Raw genomic sequence first — 22,514 nt, forward strand, 5'->3', positions numbered from 1 at the left:
AGCTTCTCTGAGCACCCTGAGCCAGGGCCTGCCTTCCCTCACAGATTTTCTCTTAATCTCTGATCTCAGTCTATCCTCCCACAGCATTGCCCCTTGTCCTGTCACTCCAACTCTTGCCTAATGTCCCTTTCCATCTCTCCTGGACCCCTATCAGACTCTCATGTCTCCCCAGACCCTTCTCTTCTCCAGGCTACATGGTCATGAGAGTGTAGCAGAGCAAACATGGTGGGGCTTTCCCTCCTGACACGTCTTCTGGACTATTGTTTTCCTGCCACTCCATCTTCTGTGGGTGTCTGAAGTCTCCACTCAGGAGCTGGGGTGGCTCCTTCTGGGTGCACAGAGGCAAAGAGGGGCCCAACAAGCACTTCCTCAGTTCTGCTTTGTGACAGGGCAGGGAAATCAAAGAGCTGCAGACACGTGTGGGCTGGCTGATGCTCTTCCACACAGAACATCTGCACAGCAAAGAGTTTTAGTGTGTGATGGCTACAGGGGTGACCATATAGATCATCTCTGTCTTGACTTGAGGTTGCAGGGAAGCAAGTAACAGAGTCAGATGTGTAACTGTACTGAAAAGCTCTTGGGTGCTGCAGAATGACAAAGCAAAGCAAAAATTACTCTAGAATAAAAAGTGTTAAATGTGAAGGCCATTGCTGCCAGCTGACTTTAAATAAAGCAGGTTAGAGGATGTTTTCCTTAGAAATTTTTGAACAGATGTCCCTCTTTATTGGCAGAACTGGGTGGGTAATCTGTGTGAAGATTGTGCATTTTATTGTGACCAAAGGATTTACAATGTAGTTGAGTATCTTGTTTCAACACTACCTTGACCATTATTCTTTGCTCAGTATATGAAAAATAAAAAAAAAAAGGGCAATTTATAGTTCCATGCAGGAACTATATGCATCTTGCAAGGCTTGCCTTCTTAACATGAAAACTCAACTCCCTTGGACCAGTATTTTTAATGCCAGGTGCCCAGCAAGCCACTCGGTCTCTCTCCTCCTCAGGTGAAAACTACAACAAAAGGGTTGGGATAAGGGCAGGGAGACATCACACATTATGGTCACGGGCAAAACAGACTCCAGTCAGGAAAATGTTTAATCTATTACCCATCAAATCACAGTAGGGTAATGGGAAGTACAACTAAGCCTTAAAACACTGATCTAGATCTGCATATTCAGTTATGGGATTAGCTTTTAAATTTGTGCAGTTTTGCATTGGCTATCATCAGCAAGCCTGCTAACTCTGCATCTGTTCTTACAGTGAATGGTTACTACATCTCTGGGTCCCCAGGACACCAGCTCGACTCAGGTCACATGAGCCTCCGAAAACCCAGTGGGGACCCCCAGGTAAGTTTTTGGGAAAAAGCCAAACTGCAGGATCCAAGAATAAATGGGTTTCTACTTAAGTAGTTTAGGAATCCACCCAGAGCAAGAAGTCAAGAGGTCATTTTCTTTTAGAAACTCAGATCAGACAGATTTGTTGCATGTAGCATAGTTAGTCTTTGTGTCCAGCTGGTAAAACAGTGAAAAAAACCAAGATCCTTTGGATTTTTTTGTCCTGTCACTTCTTTCTGAAAAATCCACCAAGCCACTTCAGTCACTATTAACAACCCTATGAATTTTCCTGTCACTCCAGCCTGAACCCTGGGCCTGTGTCCAGCACAGTCTTCTCTTTACACTTGCACATCCGCCCATGTCTGTATCTCATTGTATTCCCCTGCAGCTCCAGCTTTCCCACCCAAAGACAGTATTCACAAAGAATTCATCCAAAGCTTTTTTCTCAATGACTTCATCCACTCTGGCCTGTCCTTTCACAGCCCCTCCTCAGTGCCTCACCCAGCACATCACCCCGAGTTAACCTACAGGATGCTGACCTGCGGACAGCTGGCCTCCCCTGCCTTTGTCCAAATTTCCAATAAATATCTCTGCACTTTTGCCTGCAACACGTCATATCCCTGGGAAATTCTTCCCCACTGGTCTGCAGATGCAGCACAGGGCCCTCTTCCAGCTCCTCCCATGAAACTCTTTGCTCCCTGCCAAAACATCACCATATGACCACGTGACTGCCACAGCTGGTGCATCACACTCCAGTTGTGCTTCCCCACCCTCTGGCGTTTCCCCCAGTGGTCCCAGACCTGAGTTTTCTCTTTCCTTTCTGTATGAAAGTGGTGAGTCCTTTTGCAGTGCTAAACATCCCTGGGGAAATGTGTGTTTGATTGGTGTGCTGCTGCCGTGTGGACCTGGCCTGTCTGGTGCTCTCAGTGTCTCTGACATTCTCTGTTTCTTGGTCTAAGTTTTGTGCTGTCTGACAACTGTCCCACTTTGCCTTGACCCTCTTTCTCATATGCTGCCTCTTTAAGTAGCTCCCTTCAGCCTTTCACCTAGGTCAGTATTCCTGGTTTAGATTCATGGCGTTTCTCATGATACAGTCCAGCTCTTTGGATTCCCTGTTTCTTCCACATCAAACATCTTGTACTAACTCCCTGTGCTGCTGTTTCTCTGAGCAATTTGTCTGGGCTGGAGACAGTGAGCACCTAAACTAGGTCAAAAGCATTTTAGAATTTTATGTAGTACATTACCAGACATCCCTGTCCACACATCTTCTGTGACTCCCTCAGAGAACCCAAATAAACTTGTAGGCTGTGACTTCTTTCAAAAAGTCCCTTGTGAATCTTTGTGCCAAAAAAAAAAAAAAAAAATTCTCAAGGTATCTGACTCCCATGTTTTTGTAGTCGGCTTGGAACATAGATTAACTAACTTTTGCAGAATTTCCTTTGTAGCAACATTTGCCACGTTCTGTTTTTACAGTGCTGAGTCTTACTCAAATTCACAGACACCTTTTTTACTGAAATTCACATCTGAGATACATGAGGAGTCATAAAGTCCCAGAATGGTTTCAGCTGGAAGAGACTCTAAAGCCCACCCAGTGCCACCCCTGCAGGGCAGGGACATCTTCCACTGTCCCAGGTTGCTCCAAGCCCCATCCAGCTTGGCCTTGGACACTTCCAGGGATCCAGGGGCAGCCACAGCTTCTCTGGGCACACTGTGCCAGGGCCTCACCAATCTCACAGGGAACAATTTCTTCTACTATCCCATCTAACCCTGCCCTCTGTCAGTGGGAAGCCGTTCCCCCTTTTTCTATCACTCCAGGACTTTGTCCAAAATCTCTCTCCAGCTTTTTGTAGGCTGACTTCAGGTACTGAAAGTTTCCACTGAGGTCTTCCTGGAGCCTTCTCTTCTCCAGGCTCTCTCAGCCTTTCAATGCCTTGCAGTGCTTTGCTCAGCTGACTCAACCATCAGCCTGTCAGAAATCCCTTTCATGACTTTTCTCAGTCCCTTCATCACCTCTGTGGTACTTTCTTTCCACTACTCCTTTGTTACAGGTTTTTCCAAACAACTCCTGGCTTCATCCCTGCTTTGAACCTGCTTTGAATTAGTTCTGAATCCTTAACTGGCTGCTGGTGGCATTAATTCTCAGAACAGCTTGTGTCTACGCCCGCTTGGGAAGCTGCTTTTCCTGGGGGCTGTGGCAGCTTTTGCAGAAGAGTCCTTAGTAAGGAAAGCATCTGACCATAAACCCGTGGTTGCAAGAAGCTGTTCTGCATACCCTCAAAGTCTTTTTGGCCTGTCTCTCTCTCTTCTTGTGTGTCTTGGGCCATCCTAAGCTGCTCTGCTTTGACTGCTTCCTTGTCTGTTCCTGGCACGGGCTGTCTCCCACTGCGGAGCAGCTCCTAGGCTTTGGCCAGGATGCTTTCTTGGACCTGGGCAGCAGCCACCATGCAAACAAATGCTGGCAAGATCCCTCCAGCAAGCTCAGCCACATTTCTTGGAAACAGGTCAGGGGGTGGGGGGAAAAGCCACAACTGAGAACAACGCGGAGCTATGCTGTGCTGGGCACTCGGCCAGACCTTGTTTATGGCTTCCTAGAGAGCAGCTTAATGCTGCCCGTTCAAGTTGTCACAACTGCCACCAAGGGGACAGCAGAACAGCCATGGAACTGCACGTGTGTGGTGCTGGCACTTTGCTGCTGCTGGGTGTCGAGTCCCAGGACGAGCACCGGGTGCCCGAGCAGTGGGATTTGGGGCGGGAGACCTAAATGATGCCAGGAGCGATTCACGTGCTGCAGAGCAGTCACAGCATCTGAGCCCCACCAGGGACCCTGCGACAGGGACAGGGGGCACTGCCCCCCTGGGGGGACTCTGGGGCACCTTTGTGTCCCTGTCCCCAGGGGGATATGATGCCACCATGCCACAGAAAGGTAGGACCTGCCTGATGGCAGGACGCTGCCACCACCGGCGTCCCCAGCAGTGGATGTCACCGTCCCCGTTCTCGTACCCAGCAGAGCAAAGTGCCACCCCACGGGACATCCAGACTCCTGTCCCGGTCCTCAGGGGGGTGTGACGCCACCATCCCACGGCGGGGCAGGGCACTCTTCCCACCCCGCCAGCGGGTGCCACCGTCCCACGGCGCAGCGAGCCCCGGCGCCGCGCTCGGTGCGGCGGAGGCGAGAGAGGCGGAGCAGCGAGCCGGGGCCTCCCGCAGCTCCCCCTCCCTCCATCCCTGCCTCCCGAGCCGAGCCGAGCCGTGCCATGGGACCCGCCTCTCCCCGCCCCGCGCAGCCATGCTGGGCTCCGAGAGCGGCCGCGATGATGCGCTCCGCTTCCCTCCGCAGAGCCCGGGCTCCCCGGCGGCGCCGCGGCGGCAGAGCAAGGAGAGCAGCCTGACGGTGAGAGCGGGGCACCGGGGCTGGGCACCGCGGGGGTTCCGTCATGGGCACCGGGGATGGGGAACTGCGGGATTCCGTGATGGGCACCGGGGCTGGGGACCGCGGGGGTTCCGTCATGGGCACCGGGGATGGGGAACTGCGGGATTCCGTGATGGGCACCGGGGCTGGGGACCGCGGGGGTTCCGTCATGGGCACCGGGGAGCTGCGGGATTCCGTGATGGGCACCGGGGATGGGGAACTGCGGGATTCCGTGATGGGCACCGGGCAATGGGGCTGGGGACCGCGGGGGTTCCGTGATGGGCACCGGGGATGGAGAACTGCGGAGGTTCCAGGCACCGGGGATGGGGAACTGCGGGATTCCGTGATGGGCACCGGGGCTAGGGACCGTGGGGATTCCGTGATGGGCACCGGGGCTGGGGAACTGCGGGATTCCGTGCTGGGCACCGGGGCTAGGGAACCGCGGGGATTCCGTGATGGGCACCGGGACTGGGGGATCGCAGGAGTTCTGTGCTGAGCAGTGAGGCTGGACCGCGGGGATTCCGTGCTAAGCACCGGGGCTGGGGAACCGCGGGGATTCCGTGATGGGCACCGGGCAATGGAGCTGGGGAACCGCGGGGATTCCGTGCTAAGCACCGGACACCGGGGCTGGGGAACCACGGGGATTCCGTGCTAAGCACCGGGGCTGGGGAACCGCGGGGATTCCGTGCTAAGCACCGGGGCTGGGGAACCACGGGGATTCCGTGCTGGGCACCCCGTGCCCGGAGCATGCTGCCCCCGCGGCGTTTTGGTGTTCAAACGCCGCTAAGCCCACGGAGGGTTTGGGATCTCTGCCCTGCGCTGGAGTCCCGGCGCGGTTTTCCGTGGCATGATGGTGGTTCCAGGAGGAGCAGGAGGGAACGCTGTGCCTTAAGAGGTGCCTGGGACTGTGATCCAGGTGTCCTGAAAAAACTTCCTCACCTGATCATCCCCCCTCCACAACAGCATCTGTACTGGGAGAACTACTGAAGAGTTAGAGGAAGACAGACAGAGCAAGATCTTTTTTTTTCCCAATCTGTATTTGAGGTGTCAAGAAGGTTTCTTGTGCAGAGTGTCCAAGTAAAGATTTCTGGTGGAAAGTATAGGCAAAGGTTTTATATTTCAGTGTGAAGTTAATCTTACATTTACTTTTAGTCTTTATAATTAAGTGTAACTGGCTCAATGATGAGACTTTTTACAAGAACATGTTTACAAGAACATAGTGACAGGACAGGGAACAGTGGTTTAAAATTGAAAGAAAGAAGATTTAGATTAGCTAGTAGGAAGGAATTGTTCCCTGTGAGGGTGGGGAGGCCCTGGTACAGACTGTCCAGAGAAGCTGTGGCTGTCCCTGGATCCCTGGAAGTGTCCAAGGCCAGGCTGGATGGGGCTTGGAGCAATTTGGGATAGTGGAAGATGTCCCTGCCCATGGCAGGGGGATGGAACAAGATGGACTTTAATGTTCCTTCCAAGCTAAGCCATCCTATGATTCTGTGTTATGAATGGAAATGTTCTCAGTTTTATGATCTATCTCAGTTTACAGACATTAATAACTTTTGTGTGCTTGGTGACCTCATCTGGAACACAATTAGCACTTATGGGCTCTTCAGTGCAGGACAGGTGATTAAAACCAGAAAGGAAATCAGAATAGATGAATGAAAGTGGCTAGTGATAGAAAGTTTTATTTAAATGGAAATCAGAAGAAATGAACAGATAAATTAATTTTCAGCAATAAAGGAGAGGCAATTCTTGCAGCTGCAAGTATTGGCAGGGTATCAAGTCCCTGAGAACAAAAGGAGTAATTTAATATTATACATCCTTGTTATTGTTACTGTGAGGATGAAATTGTCTGCATTGTCACGTGCAGCCTGCAGATTTATTCATTGGAAAGCTGGACTGCTGGTGACAGAGACCAGGGTTCAAAAGAAGCACACAGAAGTGCCTCTGACTGAGATGTGAGTCAGCCACTGCCATGCAGGTAGAGCGTTCTAGGGCAGGAGGGAGAAACCTTCAACAGTTTTTGAAAAAAAAACACTTCAAGCAGTGATTTTAGTTATAAAAATTGGTTGTTGCCAATGTTAGTACTGGTAATTGGTTTATTGAGAGTGTGGTGTTCTTTGAAGCCAGTATAAATCTGTATGTTCAGACATTTTTGCAGATGTCTGGGAGAATCAGCTGTTCCAGGGCTGCATGGCTGGGACAGGAGACGTGTCCCAACCCTTGAATGCAGCCCCTGCCTGCTCACACTGGGGGGTTGAGGTAAATCATGGGCTGAACATCGTGTCCAGAGGGACTAGACGTGGCCACGCAGGGTGGGGTGCACTGGGCTGCATGAGCACAAGAGCAGGAGTGCTGGTTTCCCTGCAATCCCTGCTGCTTACAGGGCTGAGGGCTCAGGCTGCTCTCTGAGGGTGGTTTTCCATATTTGCTGGCCCATGTGCCATCAGGTAACATCTGCAGAGCAAACTGTGTGTTATGTCAGGGTCACTGGGGGTGCGTTTCTCCAGCAGAAGCCCAAAGCTTTCAAGTAGGATGAATCAGATAGACGAAAATAAGCTAATTTTAACAGCTGTTTGCTCCAAGCCATTGCCTCCATCAAGGCAGCATTGTGAAAAATAAATCTCATAAGGAGTGTAAACTGTAAAACAGTGTGTTTTCACTGTCTCCTAGGAGGTTCTGTGTGCTCAGTGCCACTCAAGCTGACGTGGAGATGTTCTGGCTAGCAGAGCTGCAGGGCATGTGCTTAGCTTGCTGTCAGATGCTTTTCCTTGGTCTGTAGCTGTGCTCAGGCAGAACCTCTTCTTGCAGAGGGGAATTCTGCGATTTACTTCAAGGCTTTTGGTGCAGGAAACCTCCCTTCAAACCAAAATCCTGTGGCACACAAGCTGCAGACATCAGGTGATGTCCAGCCAAGCTGTTGCTGCGTCATCGCCTTCAGCAGAGGAGTGGGAGCATCTTCCTCAGGATGCATCTGCCTCCTCTGCATCCAAGTGGCATTTAGTAGCACAGCTTCTGGAAACCCTGAGGGCAGGTGGAGCTGGAGTATTTCCCATCTGTGTGCAAGCAACAAGAATAATCTGGCGTTTTCTCTTTGGTCAGTGAATGTTACTCTCTTGGTCTTCCATCTTCTTTGGAAGAGAAACTCCAGCTGGGTATATCAGAGGCTGTTATGAAACTGCAGGTGTGTGGTCTGTGCTGGTTTTACAATTAATTTCAGGGTGCACTTGCTGTTTTAAGGCTGGGTGGATTGCTGGCTGATTCCTGAAGCCTCTGGCCATGAGTTGTCTGTGGATGCTGGAGATACTTACAGTAGGTGAGGGAGTGTTAAATGGAGAATGTACAGGGGGATATCACCTGAGGAACAGAGCTGTGTCTTACTTGGAAGAGCAGGAAAGCTGCCTGATTATAAGGTATTTCTGAGCGTGGGTTTCTTTCTTAAAAATTCTCTTGTTAGGATAGTGCAGGACCAGGAAAAGCTGGTGGTTGGATTGCATGTGCTGGACACGTCAGTGAACACGTGCTGCAATGGGAAGATGGGCAGCCTGTGCACCGGAATTTGGGATTTCCTGCTGCTGTGCTCTGTGTCTGATAAGTGTGACACACACAGGGTTGTGATGAGCACAGCATGAGGCTGCATGTTCAGCACAGTTCCCCCCTCTGCCTGGGGCTGACTGTGGTAGATACTGTCAGAAAATCCCTGGTTATTCAGGGGCCTGAATAGTCTCTGAACCTTTCTACAGACAGACCAAGTAAAGAGGGCTCCTCCACACTTTTGGCAGAATATTTCCTTTGGAATTGGAAGGAATCAATGGATTTGTTAACAGTGAGGACTTGAATTGTCTGTTCTTCCCTTCTGTGGTACCATAGCTGCAGCATCACCCAACCAGAGCTAAAACCCAGGGCAAACTCATGGTGTTGGAGCTGCCCAGGCATTTCTGGGCTTCCCTCTCTGGGGCAAGTTCAGGCTGCCCAAGCTTTTCTGAGATCTTCTCCAGCCTTTGCATTTGGCTTTTTTTTACCCAAATAGTTCCATTTGCCATATGAACTCAATGTTGGATGTACTTTCTGGGTTTCAGCTAAAATTGTAAAGGAGATACTGAAGTGAGGCAGTCTGGCACATCTCCTCTGTGTTTAAGGTGCTGAGAATGGGTAGAAATCAAAAAAATAATGTGCATTTTTAAGTTGAAGGGATAAGCAAAAATGTTGCCCTGCTTTAGTCACTTGAGTGTGGCACAGTAAGTTCTCCTGCTCTCTGCTCATTTATTTATGTTGTGCCTGATGTAATAAACATGTAGTTGATTATCTAAGCTTTGATCAAATTATTCTTGTTTTATTCGTGTTGCTTGGCAATGTCTCATTTACTGGTGAGTTACTTCAAAGCCTGTAGAGACTCTGAAATCCAGGAGATTAATGTGCACGTCCAGCCCAACAAAGTTTGTTTTTCCTCTGCAAATCCTGTGCATTCACCTGGCTCCCTGGGTCTGTTCCTCTTCTGTCACCCTTTTGTGTCTCAGACATAATTAAGAGTCACCTACAATGTAAACAGCTCATTTTGTCATTATTGCCAATGTACTCGTGGGAAATAGGAGCTGGAATATTCAGCTGTTAAGAGTATAATTGCATTTGCTCATGATCAGTACACAGGCAAAAATATTTTAATCCATTGAGTCTGGCACACAGCTTGTCAAGAGAAATGCATCAATTTGTGCTGCTTCTCTGATCCCCTCTGTGTGTGTCCTCCACCAAGCTTTGTTTGTCACCATGTTTTTCCTTCTCTGACTCTGAACCTTCTGTCCTCTTTAATCCAGTGGCTCCCAGACAGGTTTTCTGGTGCCATTCCTGGCCAGTGGCAGCTGGAAAGACAAGCTGCTGTCCTCTGGCAGGTTTGCTCAGCTCTTCCTTGGGGTTTTGCCCTGATGGTGCCTTGTTATTAATTTTGCTTTGTTTCAAACTGACAATAGCCATTATTTTGACAAAGAGCCTGCATAAGAACTTAATATCATGGCAAGGCTGATTATCACCTCAGCTGTCCCAGTGGAGCTTGTGGGAATGCAATGCAGGTCATCACACCTTGTTTTCTCTTCCTGTTCTGTGATTCCATCATTATCTGAGAGGTGTGTTTTAATTAGTTTTGTTTCTTCCTGGCAATTACAGCTATAATAGTCACCTTCTGCAAGCTTTTGTTAGGCCTTGCTGGTAAGTCAGCTTTGTTGAAATATCCACACTGCCACAGGTCTGGATTTGGAGCTTGCACGGAGCCTAGACAGCTCTCAGGGATGTGAGAAGAGTGTGGTCTCTCAAAATTAGTGAGGGCAGTGCTCCTTTGCATGGAGGGAGTATCATTGGCCAGGGGATTGATGGAGCTGTTCAGTGCTGTCACACGTGGGGACATCACCACGAGATGCTTTGGCTGTCCTTAGCATCACTCAGCTCATCAGTGGGACCAAGCTGGTGAAGCAGAGTTGGTTTTTTTGTTTTGTTTTTGTTTTTGTTTTTTTCAGCTCTCTTTGCTTTTAGAAGGAAGAAAAGGAGCATTTCAGAGGGAGGATTGGGAGGGGGGAATGCCATGCCATCATGCCACTGCTGCTCAGTGCCAGCCTGGTGTTCCCCTCCTGCTGGGAAATCCTGAGAGGTTTTAGAAATGCTAGGAAATACCAATCCAAGAGCTCTTGTTTAAGTATAAGAAATCTGGAGTAATGAAAGGAAAGAAAGATCACAGGATTACCTATGTAGTCATATGGAATTTTTAGTAGTATTTCTAGAGTTTAGAAAATTTTCATGCCCCCTGGTGGGACTTAGTGTAAAAAGATGTAAGTTCTGTTAAATTCTGTTCATCATAATACTTTGTTTTTAAAATTGTAAAAGCTTCTGCATTTTTGAATTTTTAATTCTGGCACTAATTCCATTTTGAAAGTGAGACCCAAATGGCCTCATGACTCTTTCCAGACAATTCAGCATCATTTCCAGACAATTCAGTCTTTGGAGAAGTGAAGAATATTTCAATTTATTCCTGAAACTTTGAGAAACACTTGAATTAACCCTGCTTTTATCACCTGCTGATCTGCACACTCACTGTTCCACTTCCTGCTGCATTCCTGGAGTTCTGTCCACTGCAGTGAGACACTGTCACCAGTGCAGCCTTGGCATTTCCAGTGACTCTGGTTATTGCTTCAGGACATTGAGACTCACTGTCGCATCTCTAATCAGCAGCTTCCAACTGACACAGATTTTGTTTTTGTGGAACAGGCACTGCCTTTAGCAGGGAGTGGGAATTTCCCATGCTCTTTCTCTTAGCAGTTTTTTAAGCTGCAGGACACAACTCCCGTGCCCCCCAATGCAGATCACCTCCCTGTCCTGGTGTGCAGTGCCACGATGCAATGATCCAACTCAAGATATTCTATGTTTCTGTTATTCTGTGATGCCCAGACCTCTGTTAAAGGCTGCAGAACACACCTGGGAGGTGCAGTTGGTTAGAGCATGGCCATCCTGCTCTGAATTGAGCTGATATTCTGGAACTCCTGCTGCATGACTCTTCTGATGGGGATCACGAGGGAACAGGGAGGGTGTTTGCAGGGCTGTCTGTGCTTGGGACCCTGTGGCCAGTGGAGGCTGGCACTGATTGGAGGTGCCAGCTCTGGTTGGAGGTGCCAGCTCTGGTTGGAGGTGCTGGCTCTGACTGACATTCTTGCTCTAGCTGGAGAGGCTGGCTCCTGTTGGAGGTGCAGGGTCACCAGTGCATGGCCACTGCCTGCAAAGCCCAGATCTCTGCCCTGCAGGTCAGTTTGGAGCCTGGTGGGAGCTGGAAAGCAAAACATGTGGTTTAGGATCTAGTTGAGGTGACAGCCAAAGACAGCACAGGTACGGGGTCCTCAGCCTGCTTTGGGATGGGCTTGGCAAGCTCTGGGCAGGGTGATTTATGTGGAGCAAGCTCTTGCACTGTTACAGGACAGCTGCTGAACCTCCAGCCTGGGCAGAGGCAGCAGAGCCAGTGTGGGTTTGTAGGAGCAGCTTGTATCAGCTAAAGGTTTTGCCTGCTGTGCTCTGGCGTGGTGGGTTTGTGCTGTGTCAGCAGCCACATCCTTTCTGATCCTCTCTGGATAGCCCAAAGGCAGATTCACTGCGTGCCTTTGGGTCTGCCCGTGCAGCTGTGCTAGCCCTACCCACAGATTTGTGTGTGGGTTTCCTGTGAGAGTTAACTGATCCAAAACAAACCCCCACCCCCATACATCTGTGAGTCTCCCATCCCCAGTATCTCTTGATCCCTTGATTAATAATACTCAAGTGCTCTTTGTGCTCCCATGACCCTGAGAGGGGCTGATTTTAGGGTACCTGCCCAGCAGGGATTTGGGGTGAGCCTTACAAACTGGCAGTGAGCTCTGACTCTTGCTGGTGCTTCCTCTGAAAGGCTCAGCTGTGTGCAGGGTTGTTCTGCAGTAGCTCTGGTGCTCGTTGCCTTCACTGTGCTCTTACCAGGCTGCAGTGTTCCACTGAGATAACTTAATGAGCACTTGGACTTTTTTATGCTGTTGTTTAATGACCGTGTGATGAGTCCTGTCTGACAGATCGCTGTGAACACTGAAGGTTCACTGACTCCAGAGAGCCCCTGCTCCTTTCTACAGAGCATCACTTCCATCTGAAAAGGTCTTAGAGATAGATTGAAGGGCTGTGCACTGAAAAAATAATTCCTCTTTTTGTCATCCTGTAGGGGACTGGCATAGCTAAGGGTGTTTTGCACCGACAGTGCCTGCAGTGCTCTCTGGTGCTCGCTGTGTTTGTGTGCTCAGGGTGTTTCACATCAGGTTTTTCACCACAGTTTTCAGGGATCTGGGAGAACTCCCTGCGTGGTGCTTTCCAAATCCAGGAGGTTTTCCTCATGTGAAATGGGTAGTTTATTTCCCTCTGAGCCAGCACTCCTGCCTGCAGAGAATAGCATTCTGGGAATACTTAGCTGCTGTTTCCATGCAACAGCCAGTTTTTCTTCCCTGGCGTGCATTCACTGCGGATTTTCTGATGGATATAATTTTTATTTACGTACTTCTCATTAACAGCTAAATTTCATTACTGTCTAACTCTTCTTTTTTTTTTTTTTTTTTTTTTTTTTTTTTAACAGATCAACTGTGTGACTTTCCCCCACCCTGACGTAATGCCAGAGCAGCAGTTGCTGAAACCTTCAGAGTGGAGCTACTGTGATTATTTCTGGGTAAGTAGGCAGCCAGCCACATGCCACATGCAGCTCCAGAGCTTCCAAGAAAGTGGAATAAACAGCTTGATTTGTGGTACAAGGTAAAGGAGAATTTGGGCTGAGATACAATGTGTTCAGGGAGTACCACAGAGACTGGGGATGCCAGTGAGGATCTCCTGGAAATATCTGACCAGTCTGAGAAAGAAAGGCAAGGGCAGTTCTCAGGAGATGGATTTGCTCAGGAAATAGGGAGGATGTAGGACAAGCCATGAGGCAAAAGGGCGGTGCAGGAGGAAGGGAATAGAATCACAGAGCCCCAGACTGGTTTGGGTTGGAAAGGACCTTAAAGCCCACTCTTTCCCAACTCTTGTCATGGGCAGGGACGCCTTCCATTATCCCAGGTTGCTCCAAGCCCCATCCAGCCTGGCCTTGGGCACTGCCAGGGATCCAGGGGCAGCCAGAGCTGCTCTGGGCACCTGTGCCAGGGCCTGCCCGCCCTCCCAGGGAAGAATTTCTTCCCAATATCCCATCTAACCCTGCCATCTGGCAGTGGGAAGCCATTCCCTGTGTCCTGTCCCTCCATCCCTTATCCCAAGCCCCTCTCCAGCTCTCCTGGAGCCCCTTTAGGCCCTGGAAGGGGCTCTGAGGTCTCTCCAGAGCCTTCTCTTCTCCAGGCTGAACAGCCCCAACTTTCTCAGCCTGGCTCCAGAGCAGATGTGTTCCAGCTTAGTGGCCTCCTCTGGACTCACTCCAACAGACCCACAGGTCCATAGGATAGTGAGGTGGCTGGCAGGGATTATGATCTCAGTGGTTCCCAGAGCACGAGAGCCAGGCATACACAAGGAAGCAGGGGGTGCCCCGTCTAGAACAAGCAGATAGTTAAAAACCCTTTGTTAAATTGTACAGCTCCCTCCACAGGATATTGCAGAGGTCAGATAATAAATGCATTCTTTGTAGGGTGAGGTGTGTGAAGGACAGGCCCATTTGTAGCTTAATTTGAGTAGTTTTAATGCAGCCTGGAGCATCCAGAGTCTTCCATGGCTGGTTCTGTGTGTGCCCCCTTGTGCTCAGGTCTGTTTTTGGGTTCCCGAATCACATGAAAATGATGCACTAGTCCTTGGAGTGTGAAGCTGATAGAAAATGGTCTTCCAGTGGAAAACTTCCTTCCACCTGAAGATTTTTCTGGGCAGTGAAAGGAAAACCACAATGGAATCAATAAATAATACAAAAGGAATCAACAGAGAAGCTTTTAGAAATCTCAAGAGTGTTTTTAGTTACTAGTTATTGAAGTATTTCCCTTTAAAAAAAAAAAGTGTCAGTGTTGGAGGCCCAGCATGTCCCCTTGTGCTTGCTCAGTGCTGATGGCAAGGCATTGCTAAAATACACTGACATATTTGAAAATGGTCACATTACCACAAAATTTCTTCAGTTCCTTCCAGTCTTCTGATCCCAGTGGGCCCTAAATCATTAATGGTGTATAGGCAGGTTTTTTTGCATGTGTCTTACAAAAGTTCCTGCCCTGTTTGTTCCTCCCTTTTCAGGCTCAGCCAGTGCTTGGTTCCATGGGTTGGTCACATCTTGATTTCGGTGAAACTCTATTTGCAGCTCCTTACTTCTTGCAGACTTTTATCCTCCCGTAACTCTGCTTGCAGGAATTTCCTCTTTGGCCTTGTCATGGTCTGCCCACAGCTCGTTCTCCTGCTTCCATCATCTCCACTTCTCCCACTATGTCAGCCTGCTGGTGCCTGGCAGGGCACCCTGCCAGTCTCCTGCTTTGATTGATCTGGCATTTTCCTCTGGCTGCTTCTGCAGCACGTGGGGGATCAGAGCAAAACCTGCAGCACTGAGGGAAATGTTCTCTGAGAATTTGGTTGCTGGAAGAGGGTGAGAAATGAAATAGGGAAGCAGAGAGAAAAGAGGCAGCAGAGAGAAAACTCAGTTGGTTCTTGAAGCCAGTGGGGCAAGGGGCTGTGTGAGAAACAGACAATGAAGAATGGGGTGTGTGGTGGCAATCTGTGGGATAAGTTTGCCTTGTTTTACAGCAGATCTCTGCAGGCTGGCTCTGTTTTCCTTAGTACAAATCACAGCTGAGCTTGGCAGGCTGTTAGAGGTGTTTTAGGGCTGCATTCTCCCTGGAAGGAGCAGCCCTGTCCTCCCCTCTGCCCCAGGAGAGTTCCCTTGTGCTGCCTCCAGGATTCCTGTTTTTGGCAGGCTGAGCCCTTGGGGCTGACCCTTACTCAGCTGTGAAGGGTGGTGGGCAGAAATGACAGCAAGGGCTGCTGCTTTGGCCCCCACAGCCTCCTTTTCTGGCTAAAGATCATTGTAAAGCTTCCCTTTTTAAATTATAAAAAAAAAAAAACCAAAAATGAGTAAGAGGAGCAGGAGAGTGTTGGGCTATTTCTTTGAGAGGGTCTGGGGTGCTGTAGCCACTGCTGGGAACCACATCTCTGTGGGTTTGGCCTCCAAAGCTTTTTGTTGAACTTCCTTTTATTTCTTTCAGGCAGATAAGAAGGACTCACAAGGGAACAACACAGTGTCAGGATTTGAAATTCTTCTTCAAAAGCAACTTAAAGGGAAACAAATGCAGAAAGAAATGGCAGAGTTTGTTCGAGAAAGGTAAGTAGCACTTGGCTATCAAATTCAATATTTATTACAATTGTTTTTTCCCAGTTTAGATATTCCTTAAATATATTAAAGCTTAAACTGCATAAAAGATATGCTACAAGTTCTTAGTGAACATTTCCTATTTCTTGAGTGTTCATCCACACTTTCCAGCCTTCTCCAGCTCTCACTTGTCTCTCGTGCTCTGTCTGAGTTGGATTGCACAAAGGCTGTCTGTTTAGAGGGAACCAAGAAGGTTTCAAGCTGCAGATTCAAGGAGAAAGCATAAACAGGAGAGAAGCAGAGTGGAGGTGATGTTTAGAAGGGAAATATTTTGTCTGAAAAGTACAGAAGCAACTTGTCCACATGGAGCATAGGCACAGTTTCCTAGAGGAAGATTTAAAAAGACATCACTTTGGGCTTGAGCTCAGTTATAGAACCACAGGATGGTTTGGGGTGGCAGGGACATTAAAGACCATCTCATTCCAGCCCCTTCTCATCTTTATGTTTAGGGACACCTCCCACTGTCCCAGGCTGCTCCAAGCCCCATCCAGCCTGGCCTTGGGCACTGCCAGGGGTCCAGGGGCAGCCACAGCAGCTCTGGGCACCTGGGCACCTGCCCACCCTCCCAGGGAACAATTCCTAATTCCCAGTATCCCATCCATCCCTTCCCTCTGGCAGTGGGAGCCATTCCCTGGGTCCTGTCCCTCCATCCCTTGTGTCCAGTCCTTCTCCAGCTCTCCTGCAGCCCCTTTAGGCCCTGCCAGGGGCTCTGAGCTCTCCCCAGAGCCTTCTCTTCTCAGCTGGGCAGAACTTGTAGATAATTCCTTCATTTATAGTTTGTTTTGTTTCTCCCTCTCACCTTTTTTTTTCATGCTAGGCATATGGCAGCAGTGGGAAAATGCAAAGTGTCACAGGCAGTAATGGTGAGCAGATATATTCACATGAGGTTTCTGTAGCCTTTGACATCAGATAGTTCAAGAGGCAGTTACAGTGTGACCAGAGGTAGAAGAAAGAACCACCTGCAACATTAAAAATACAATAGAGAAATAGAAATGCTAAGGGAGAGGACGGGAAGGCAAACAGAATTATGATAGCAAGGGAAAAGAGGGGGAAGCTGCTTCAGAGGAAGTAATATATAATGAAATTTGACAGAAATAAAAGCAGGATGCATTCAAGAGGAAAGGAAAGTTGGTGTGAAATTAGAGAGAGCAAGGAGAGAGCTCTGACACTGTGGGGAGGCGTGTCTGTCCTCAGCAGAGGAAGAAGGAGGCATGCTGGAGAGGAAAGAAAACATCCACTGGATCTGTGTGCTGGAAACATAAAAAGGTTGGGAATTGAGTGTGAAGAGGGTCTGGATGGGAGTTACAGAAAGATTATTACATTTTTCATCTGTTTGTAACAAAAGATTGGGATTGTTCTGTGTGGAAAAGGAGGAGGGTGGTGTTGAACACTGGAGGGATTTCTCATGGAAACCGAGCTCAGGCCATCAGGGAAACCTCTTATGTTCCCAGCTAAGAGGGCTGAAATACTGATAAGGTTTTCATGATGACCACCAGGTGCCTTGGGGAGCACAAGACCACATTTAACTGGGAATTTTCATGTCCAGAAAATTCTCTTTGTAAGATCAGCCTGCTGGAGGAGAGATTCAGGCAGCTGTTAAAAACAACCCTTCAATAGGAGCTGGTATAAGACATGACAGATTTCTTCATCAAATATCCAGCAAGAGGGGAGCTAACTGAAATTTAGTTTATCAAGTAGATGCTTTTACATGAGCTTTTTGTATATATGATCTCAGACTGAGCAATTATATGTTCATTCAGTTTTTGTTGACAGAGGTGGGGTTATGAAAGTCAAATAGTCAGAGACTTGGACTTTTAGGAAGACAGACCTCAAGAAAGGGAGGAAAGTAATTTATAAATATACTGAACTGAAAAATCCAGGGTGTTGGTGTGAAAGAAGGTATTACTTTAAATCAAAAGTGAAAATAAGGTCCAGAATTTGCATTCAGGAAAGGCTCCAAAACAGCCAAAAATATCTGCACACTGCCCTGAGAAGCACCAGGTGTAAGAAGCAGTGTTTCCATTATTCACTTTTTAATTAAGCAGTGCTACATTTAGAAAATGTAAGTTAAATAGCAGATTATTTAGCTTCTGCCATGTTCAGCAGATCCATATATGCACCTTTCACTGTTTGTCTGCAGCAATTTGTGGAAGACTTCTGCAGTCTCTGCACTACAGGAAAAGTAATTATGTCTGATAATTTCATTGTTCCCTCCTCATCTGGGGGAGCAGTGTAAAAAGACTCAGAGTCTTCCCTCAGTGGCAGTTGTGGAGCTGTCTGTCAGATATCCTCTACCACCTTTTCTCCCCCTTCCCCCTGTTGTCTTAATCTATTTAGTTTCTTCTTGCATGGCAGTCACATCAGATCATCTTTGCCTCCCTTTGCAGCTCTCTGGTTTTTCTTCATCCACCATAATATGTCAGGACTGAAATTATTTGAGTGTGGGCACACAAAGTGCTTTAAAAAAAAAAAAAAAAGTAAAAGGGAACAGGAAATAAACACCCAAAGATCAACTAGAACTAGTAAAGTCAGTATGGGTCAAAATGCACTTTAAAATGCTTCTGACTATATAGGGAGTGAAATCCTGAAAGTTCTCAAACGAATGGTTGGAAACAAGAGCTTGTAGCTTTTTTTTTTTGTTGTTGTTGTTAGGGAGGTGGAATTACTGCCAAACAGCCACGTGGATGTCTGAAAATGGACTCAGGAGTTGTGGCATGTTTGTGTTTCACAGCCACCACAATCCAGAGTTTGCAGTGTGTTTATATCAGGCAGGGTCAAGAGGCAGATTTTTCCCCCTCTTTGAGGTTTATCTTGGGTTTTAGCCCCTTTTGGCTACAGATGGTGACAGGAAGCCAGGCTGGGGTAGAATAATTTATTTCTTATATTTGGCATTCTTCACTATAGACATTTCACCTTTTTATTTTTATCTTTTATTGATGTTCCTCCTTGCCAGGCAGCCTGCCCTTTTAGTAGTGCCATCCATTTGCAGTACAAGTAACACTTCAAATCCCTGAAAAAATCCTGGAGCCAAGGCCAGAGCTGGAGCCAGTGAGGAAGCCTTCCATCAAAGCCAGTGGCTTTGCTTGCCTGGTGCCACGTTTAGGACAGGCACTGATGGCACCAGACACCAGTGAAACCAGGAAATTGTGAAATCAGGAGAATCACAGAATGGTTTGGGTTGGAAAGGACCTTAAAGCTCATCCAGTTTCACCCTCCCCAGTGCCATGGTAGGAGCACCTTCCACTAGACCAGATTGATCCAAGCCCTGTCTGACTTGGCCTTGGACACTTCCAGGCATGGGGCAGCCACAGCTGCTCTGGGCACCCTGTGCCAGGGCCTCCCCACCCTTGTAGGCAAGAATTTCTTCCTAATATCTCATCCAAACCTACTCTCCTCCCTTCTGAAGACATGAGGTTTGCTTCTGTCCTACTGCATTCAATAATCCCCGAGCTTCAGCAGTAGCAGGGAAGAACTTGGCAGGATTTTCAATTCAATATTTTCACAGCAGACCTTTTTGGTGGAAGATGGTCAGCTACTCCTCTGTACATGAGACAAAGCACTGAGACACAGGTTCTGTGAGGGTCTGCTCCTCAGAACAGTCAGCAGGCTGTTGTACCTTTGAACATCCAGCATCCACAGAAAATCACTCAAAGGCATCCTAAAGAAAAAATTCAGCAGGAATGAAGTTCGTGATGAAGGCTGTGGATTAGAATTGGGAACTGAGCCCAAAGCAGTGAGCCTTGGTTCTGAGGAGAGACATTTGCACCTTTATTACTTTTGACCCATTCTCTCTTTCCAGTCCACAGAAATTGTCACTTCTGAGACAAGATTAATCTCATCCTGAAGCAGGTCTTTAAAGTACCTTAGGTGAAATGTGCCTGGATAAAGCCCTTTTCCTAGTGAGGTCCTGAGACAGTGGAGCCTTTGATGCCTGTGTTTGTTGGTCTTGTTAGAGCAGGCGTGGGGAGCTGGCTGGTTTTGTCCTCATGGCAGGGGGAAGAAGAGGACCCCAGCTCTGGGTAAGGTCTGCAGTACTGTGTCACACCAAGCTGGCTATCACCTTGGACCTCAGCCAGCTGCATCCCAATCAGCTGGATGGAGCATCCCAATCAGTGGCTTTGCTGTGGAGCTGTCAGCTGTGGCACCCAGACCTGCTCCTTCCCTGAGCTCCTGTGAGCATAACAGCAGCGTGGCACTTCCCCTCCCACACCAACCATCGGGATATTTTCAGCAGCCCAGAGCATCAGATCTCTCTCAGCTATCTCAGGGGACCCCTTTCAGCTCAGATGTGCCCCACAAAAGTGCATTTGCTCAACTAGCTCCTGCAAGTGGGCCTGCCAGGAATACCCCACCTTCTCAGTCTTCATGGACAAACACTTCAGAGTAGGTTTTGCCCCTGCTCGTGCATAGTTGGTACAGAATCCAGAGTTTTCCTACCTGGGGGCCACACTGCTCTGTCAGAAATGTTCTGTCAGGCGAGCTGGGTTGAAAACCAGTGAACAGACAGCTGTTTGCTGTGCCTGGGAGCATGTGCACCTTGCAATTGTTTCACTGGCAGCAGAAGATGGTTTCAGACAGGGTGCCCATCACCTCTGCACCAGCAGCTGCTCATTCCTCCCTGCTGGGCTGTCAGCATGTGACCTTGTCCCTCACTCCACAGCTCCTGCTCCTCCCTGCAGTCATTCCCACAGCAGCTGTGTGCCAACACCTTTCCTCCTCTGCTCCCTTGCCTCTGGCAAGCTCAGCTCCTGTTCCTGGTGCCTCCAAGTGGGTGAAGACCAGGCCAGGGCGATGAGTGGGGTGAGTGGGAGGAAGGGGTTGCACCAGCCGTGTGCAAGCTCCTGCCACATCTCTGCCATGCTTTGCCACCCATAACAGAGAGCAGGAAGCCTTTGGTGTCCCTGAGAAAGGTGCACCTCAGCCCCCCAAATCTCACTTGGGTTTTTCCTGGGTCGCCGCACTCCTTCATTTTTGCCTCGAGGATGTGCAGCCTCACATTTCACAGCAGACTGAACCACGTGCTTCTGGTTTTGCAGACAGCCCGTGTTGCACAGCAGAAACACTCTGTCCTTGTTACTTGCTCTCCAGAACTGCAGCTTCTTCAGCTAATTTTGTCTCACATGCCGTCCTGCATATAGCCCTGCTCTTGCCTCTGCATTTTTAGCATATGGGGGGAGAAGACGGCTCATCAAACTGGTGCTGCCAAGCCCTGGAGACTGAAAGGAAAATTCCTGTGGCAAAATCTGTTAAAATGCAGAGAATTTCTTCAAATTATGTGTGTGGGTTTCTGCCTTAAAGCTTACTTACTGCTGTCTTTTTATTTTCTCTCTGTGTGTATGTGAGTGTAGGATAAAGATTGAGGAGGAATATGCTAAGAACCTGTCCAAACTGTCTCAGAATTCCTTGGCTGCTCAGGAAGAAGGGTAAGTGTGTCTCTGTGACTTTCACAGAAGACGAATTTTAATATAAAAGGCATTTCTCCCACGCAGGTACAAGTAATTTTCCTCTGAGTAGAGGTTTATTTAGATTAGCACCCTGGGCATGTTGGGGAAGATGGAATTGCTCTGGAGTTATTTGTTTGGGGTTTGTTTTTTTTTCTTAGGTTGTTAGTGAGAAGTGTTTTAGGAATATGTGTATAAAATGTTGCCTTTCCAGTCAGGTTTACATGCTGTCCTTGTTGTAGCCAGGACTAGTTCCTTCCAGGATTAGCATGTATGTGTACTAAACTACTTTGAAAATGGAAGAATATATAGAATACATATATATATATATACATACACTACTGAGAGTAGATGTGTAAGGTCAATGCTGGTACAATCAGAGCAGCACAGACAAGAGGGAGAATAAAGCAGTCTCTTCTCATCAGGGTTCTGGCCCTTCAAGAAAAGCAGCACATTGCTGCTTATTTCCAACATTTTCACACTTGAGAAGTTATTAAGAAGACATTAGGCAGTGCAGTTCAGACTGAATTGCAGTAATAATGCAAAGGCACCACTCCTGAAGGATCAGAACTTGGTAGCTCTGTCTGTTTCACCAGAAACCCTCTGAGCACTGAAGGCCAAAGCTGGAAATGACCGTCCTCACCTTTGACACAGTGTGTTTCTGCCAGCTCTGAAGCTGCACCAGGTGTTTTGCTCAGCTTCCAGGAGGCAAGGACAGAAATTGCAAGAGGATAAGTGGGCTGTTACTGCCCTGAGCACCTACAGTGGCAGTGGTTTTTGTCCTCCTTTCTCCTTAGGGCTGGATGCTCAGCTGATCCTAGCAAAACTAAACCCACTTTCTGCCACGTCTTCCTTCCACCTTCTCCAACCCCCAATGGGAAAAGAAGGGAATGACTGAAACAATGAAGGGGAAGGAAACTAGGGCAGAGTAGGTGAAAAGAGAGAAAATGAGCACTCAAGCCTAAGAAATGTTGAAGTAGGGAGCTGGAAAGGGCATGGTGCAGAGTGTATGGAGCTGAAAGCACTGTCCAGTGGTGCTCTTCTGGATCAGATGACAGGGTTAGTGTCAGTGGGAACTGGGCAGTGGGAGAGGACCTCAGGGAAGGAGAAATATTGGGAGCACTTCAGTAGGTGTATCTAAGTTGTTTAGCTGATGAACACCATATTTGAGGACTCAAGTCCTTGCAGCAGCATCAGAGGTGACAGATCATTAGTTTGAGATTACAGGTGACAGGTGATTTTTCAGGCTATCAGGAACAGTCACATCTCATTATCCTTGAAAAGGGGATAGGGAAGAGATAGAAGTAGCCAGGAACTGTAGATCACTCAACTTTATTTAACCTTTGCAAAGTGGTGGAATAAACCATCAAACATTCACTTAGGGGAAAAATAAGATGATGAACAATTGTTGTATATGCATAGAGAGCCATGCCAAGCCAACCTAAATTCCTTCAGTGATGGAGTAAGAAAGAGTAGGTCAAGCATCACAG

At 48.2% G+C, this 22,514-nt stretch overlaps 1 protein-coding gene across 3 annotated transcripts in view; it reads left to right on the top strand.

Moving 5' to 3' along the window:
• Window positions 1-22,514, top strand: part of GAS7 (growth arrest specific 7) — an 80,472-nt gene that overhangs the window by 41,665 nt on the left and 16,293 nt on the right. For 2 of the 3 annotated variants that reach the window (XM_053994876.1, XM_053994878.1), the window contains exons 4-8: window positions 1,258-1,343; window positions 4,669-4,722; window positions 12,848-12,937; window positions 15,420-15,535; window positions 20,932-21,006. In XM_053994876.1, the coding sequence (XP_053850851.1) occupies window positions 1,258-1,343; window positions 4,669-4,722; window positions 12,848-12,937; window positions 15,420-15,535; window positions 20,932-21,006 (421 nt within the window). The remainder of the gene's footprint in view (window positions 1-1,257; window positions 1,344-4,668; window positions 4,723-12,847; window positions 12,938-15,419; window positions 15,536-20,931; window positions 21,007-22,514) is intronic. The other variant, XM_053994877.1, reaches the window with a different exon arrangement.

The sequence above is a fragment of the Vidua macroura genome, chromosome 19 (genome assembly GCF_024509145.1).
Source record: "Vidua macroura isolate BioBank_ID:100142 chromosome 19, ASM2450914v1, whole genome shotgun sequence".
Lineage (NCBI taxonomy): Eukaryota > Metazoa > Chordata > Aves > Passeriformes > Viduidae > Vidua > Vidua macroura.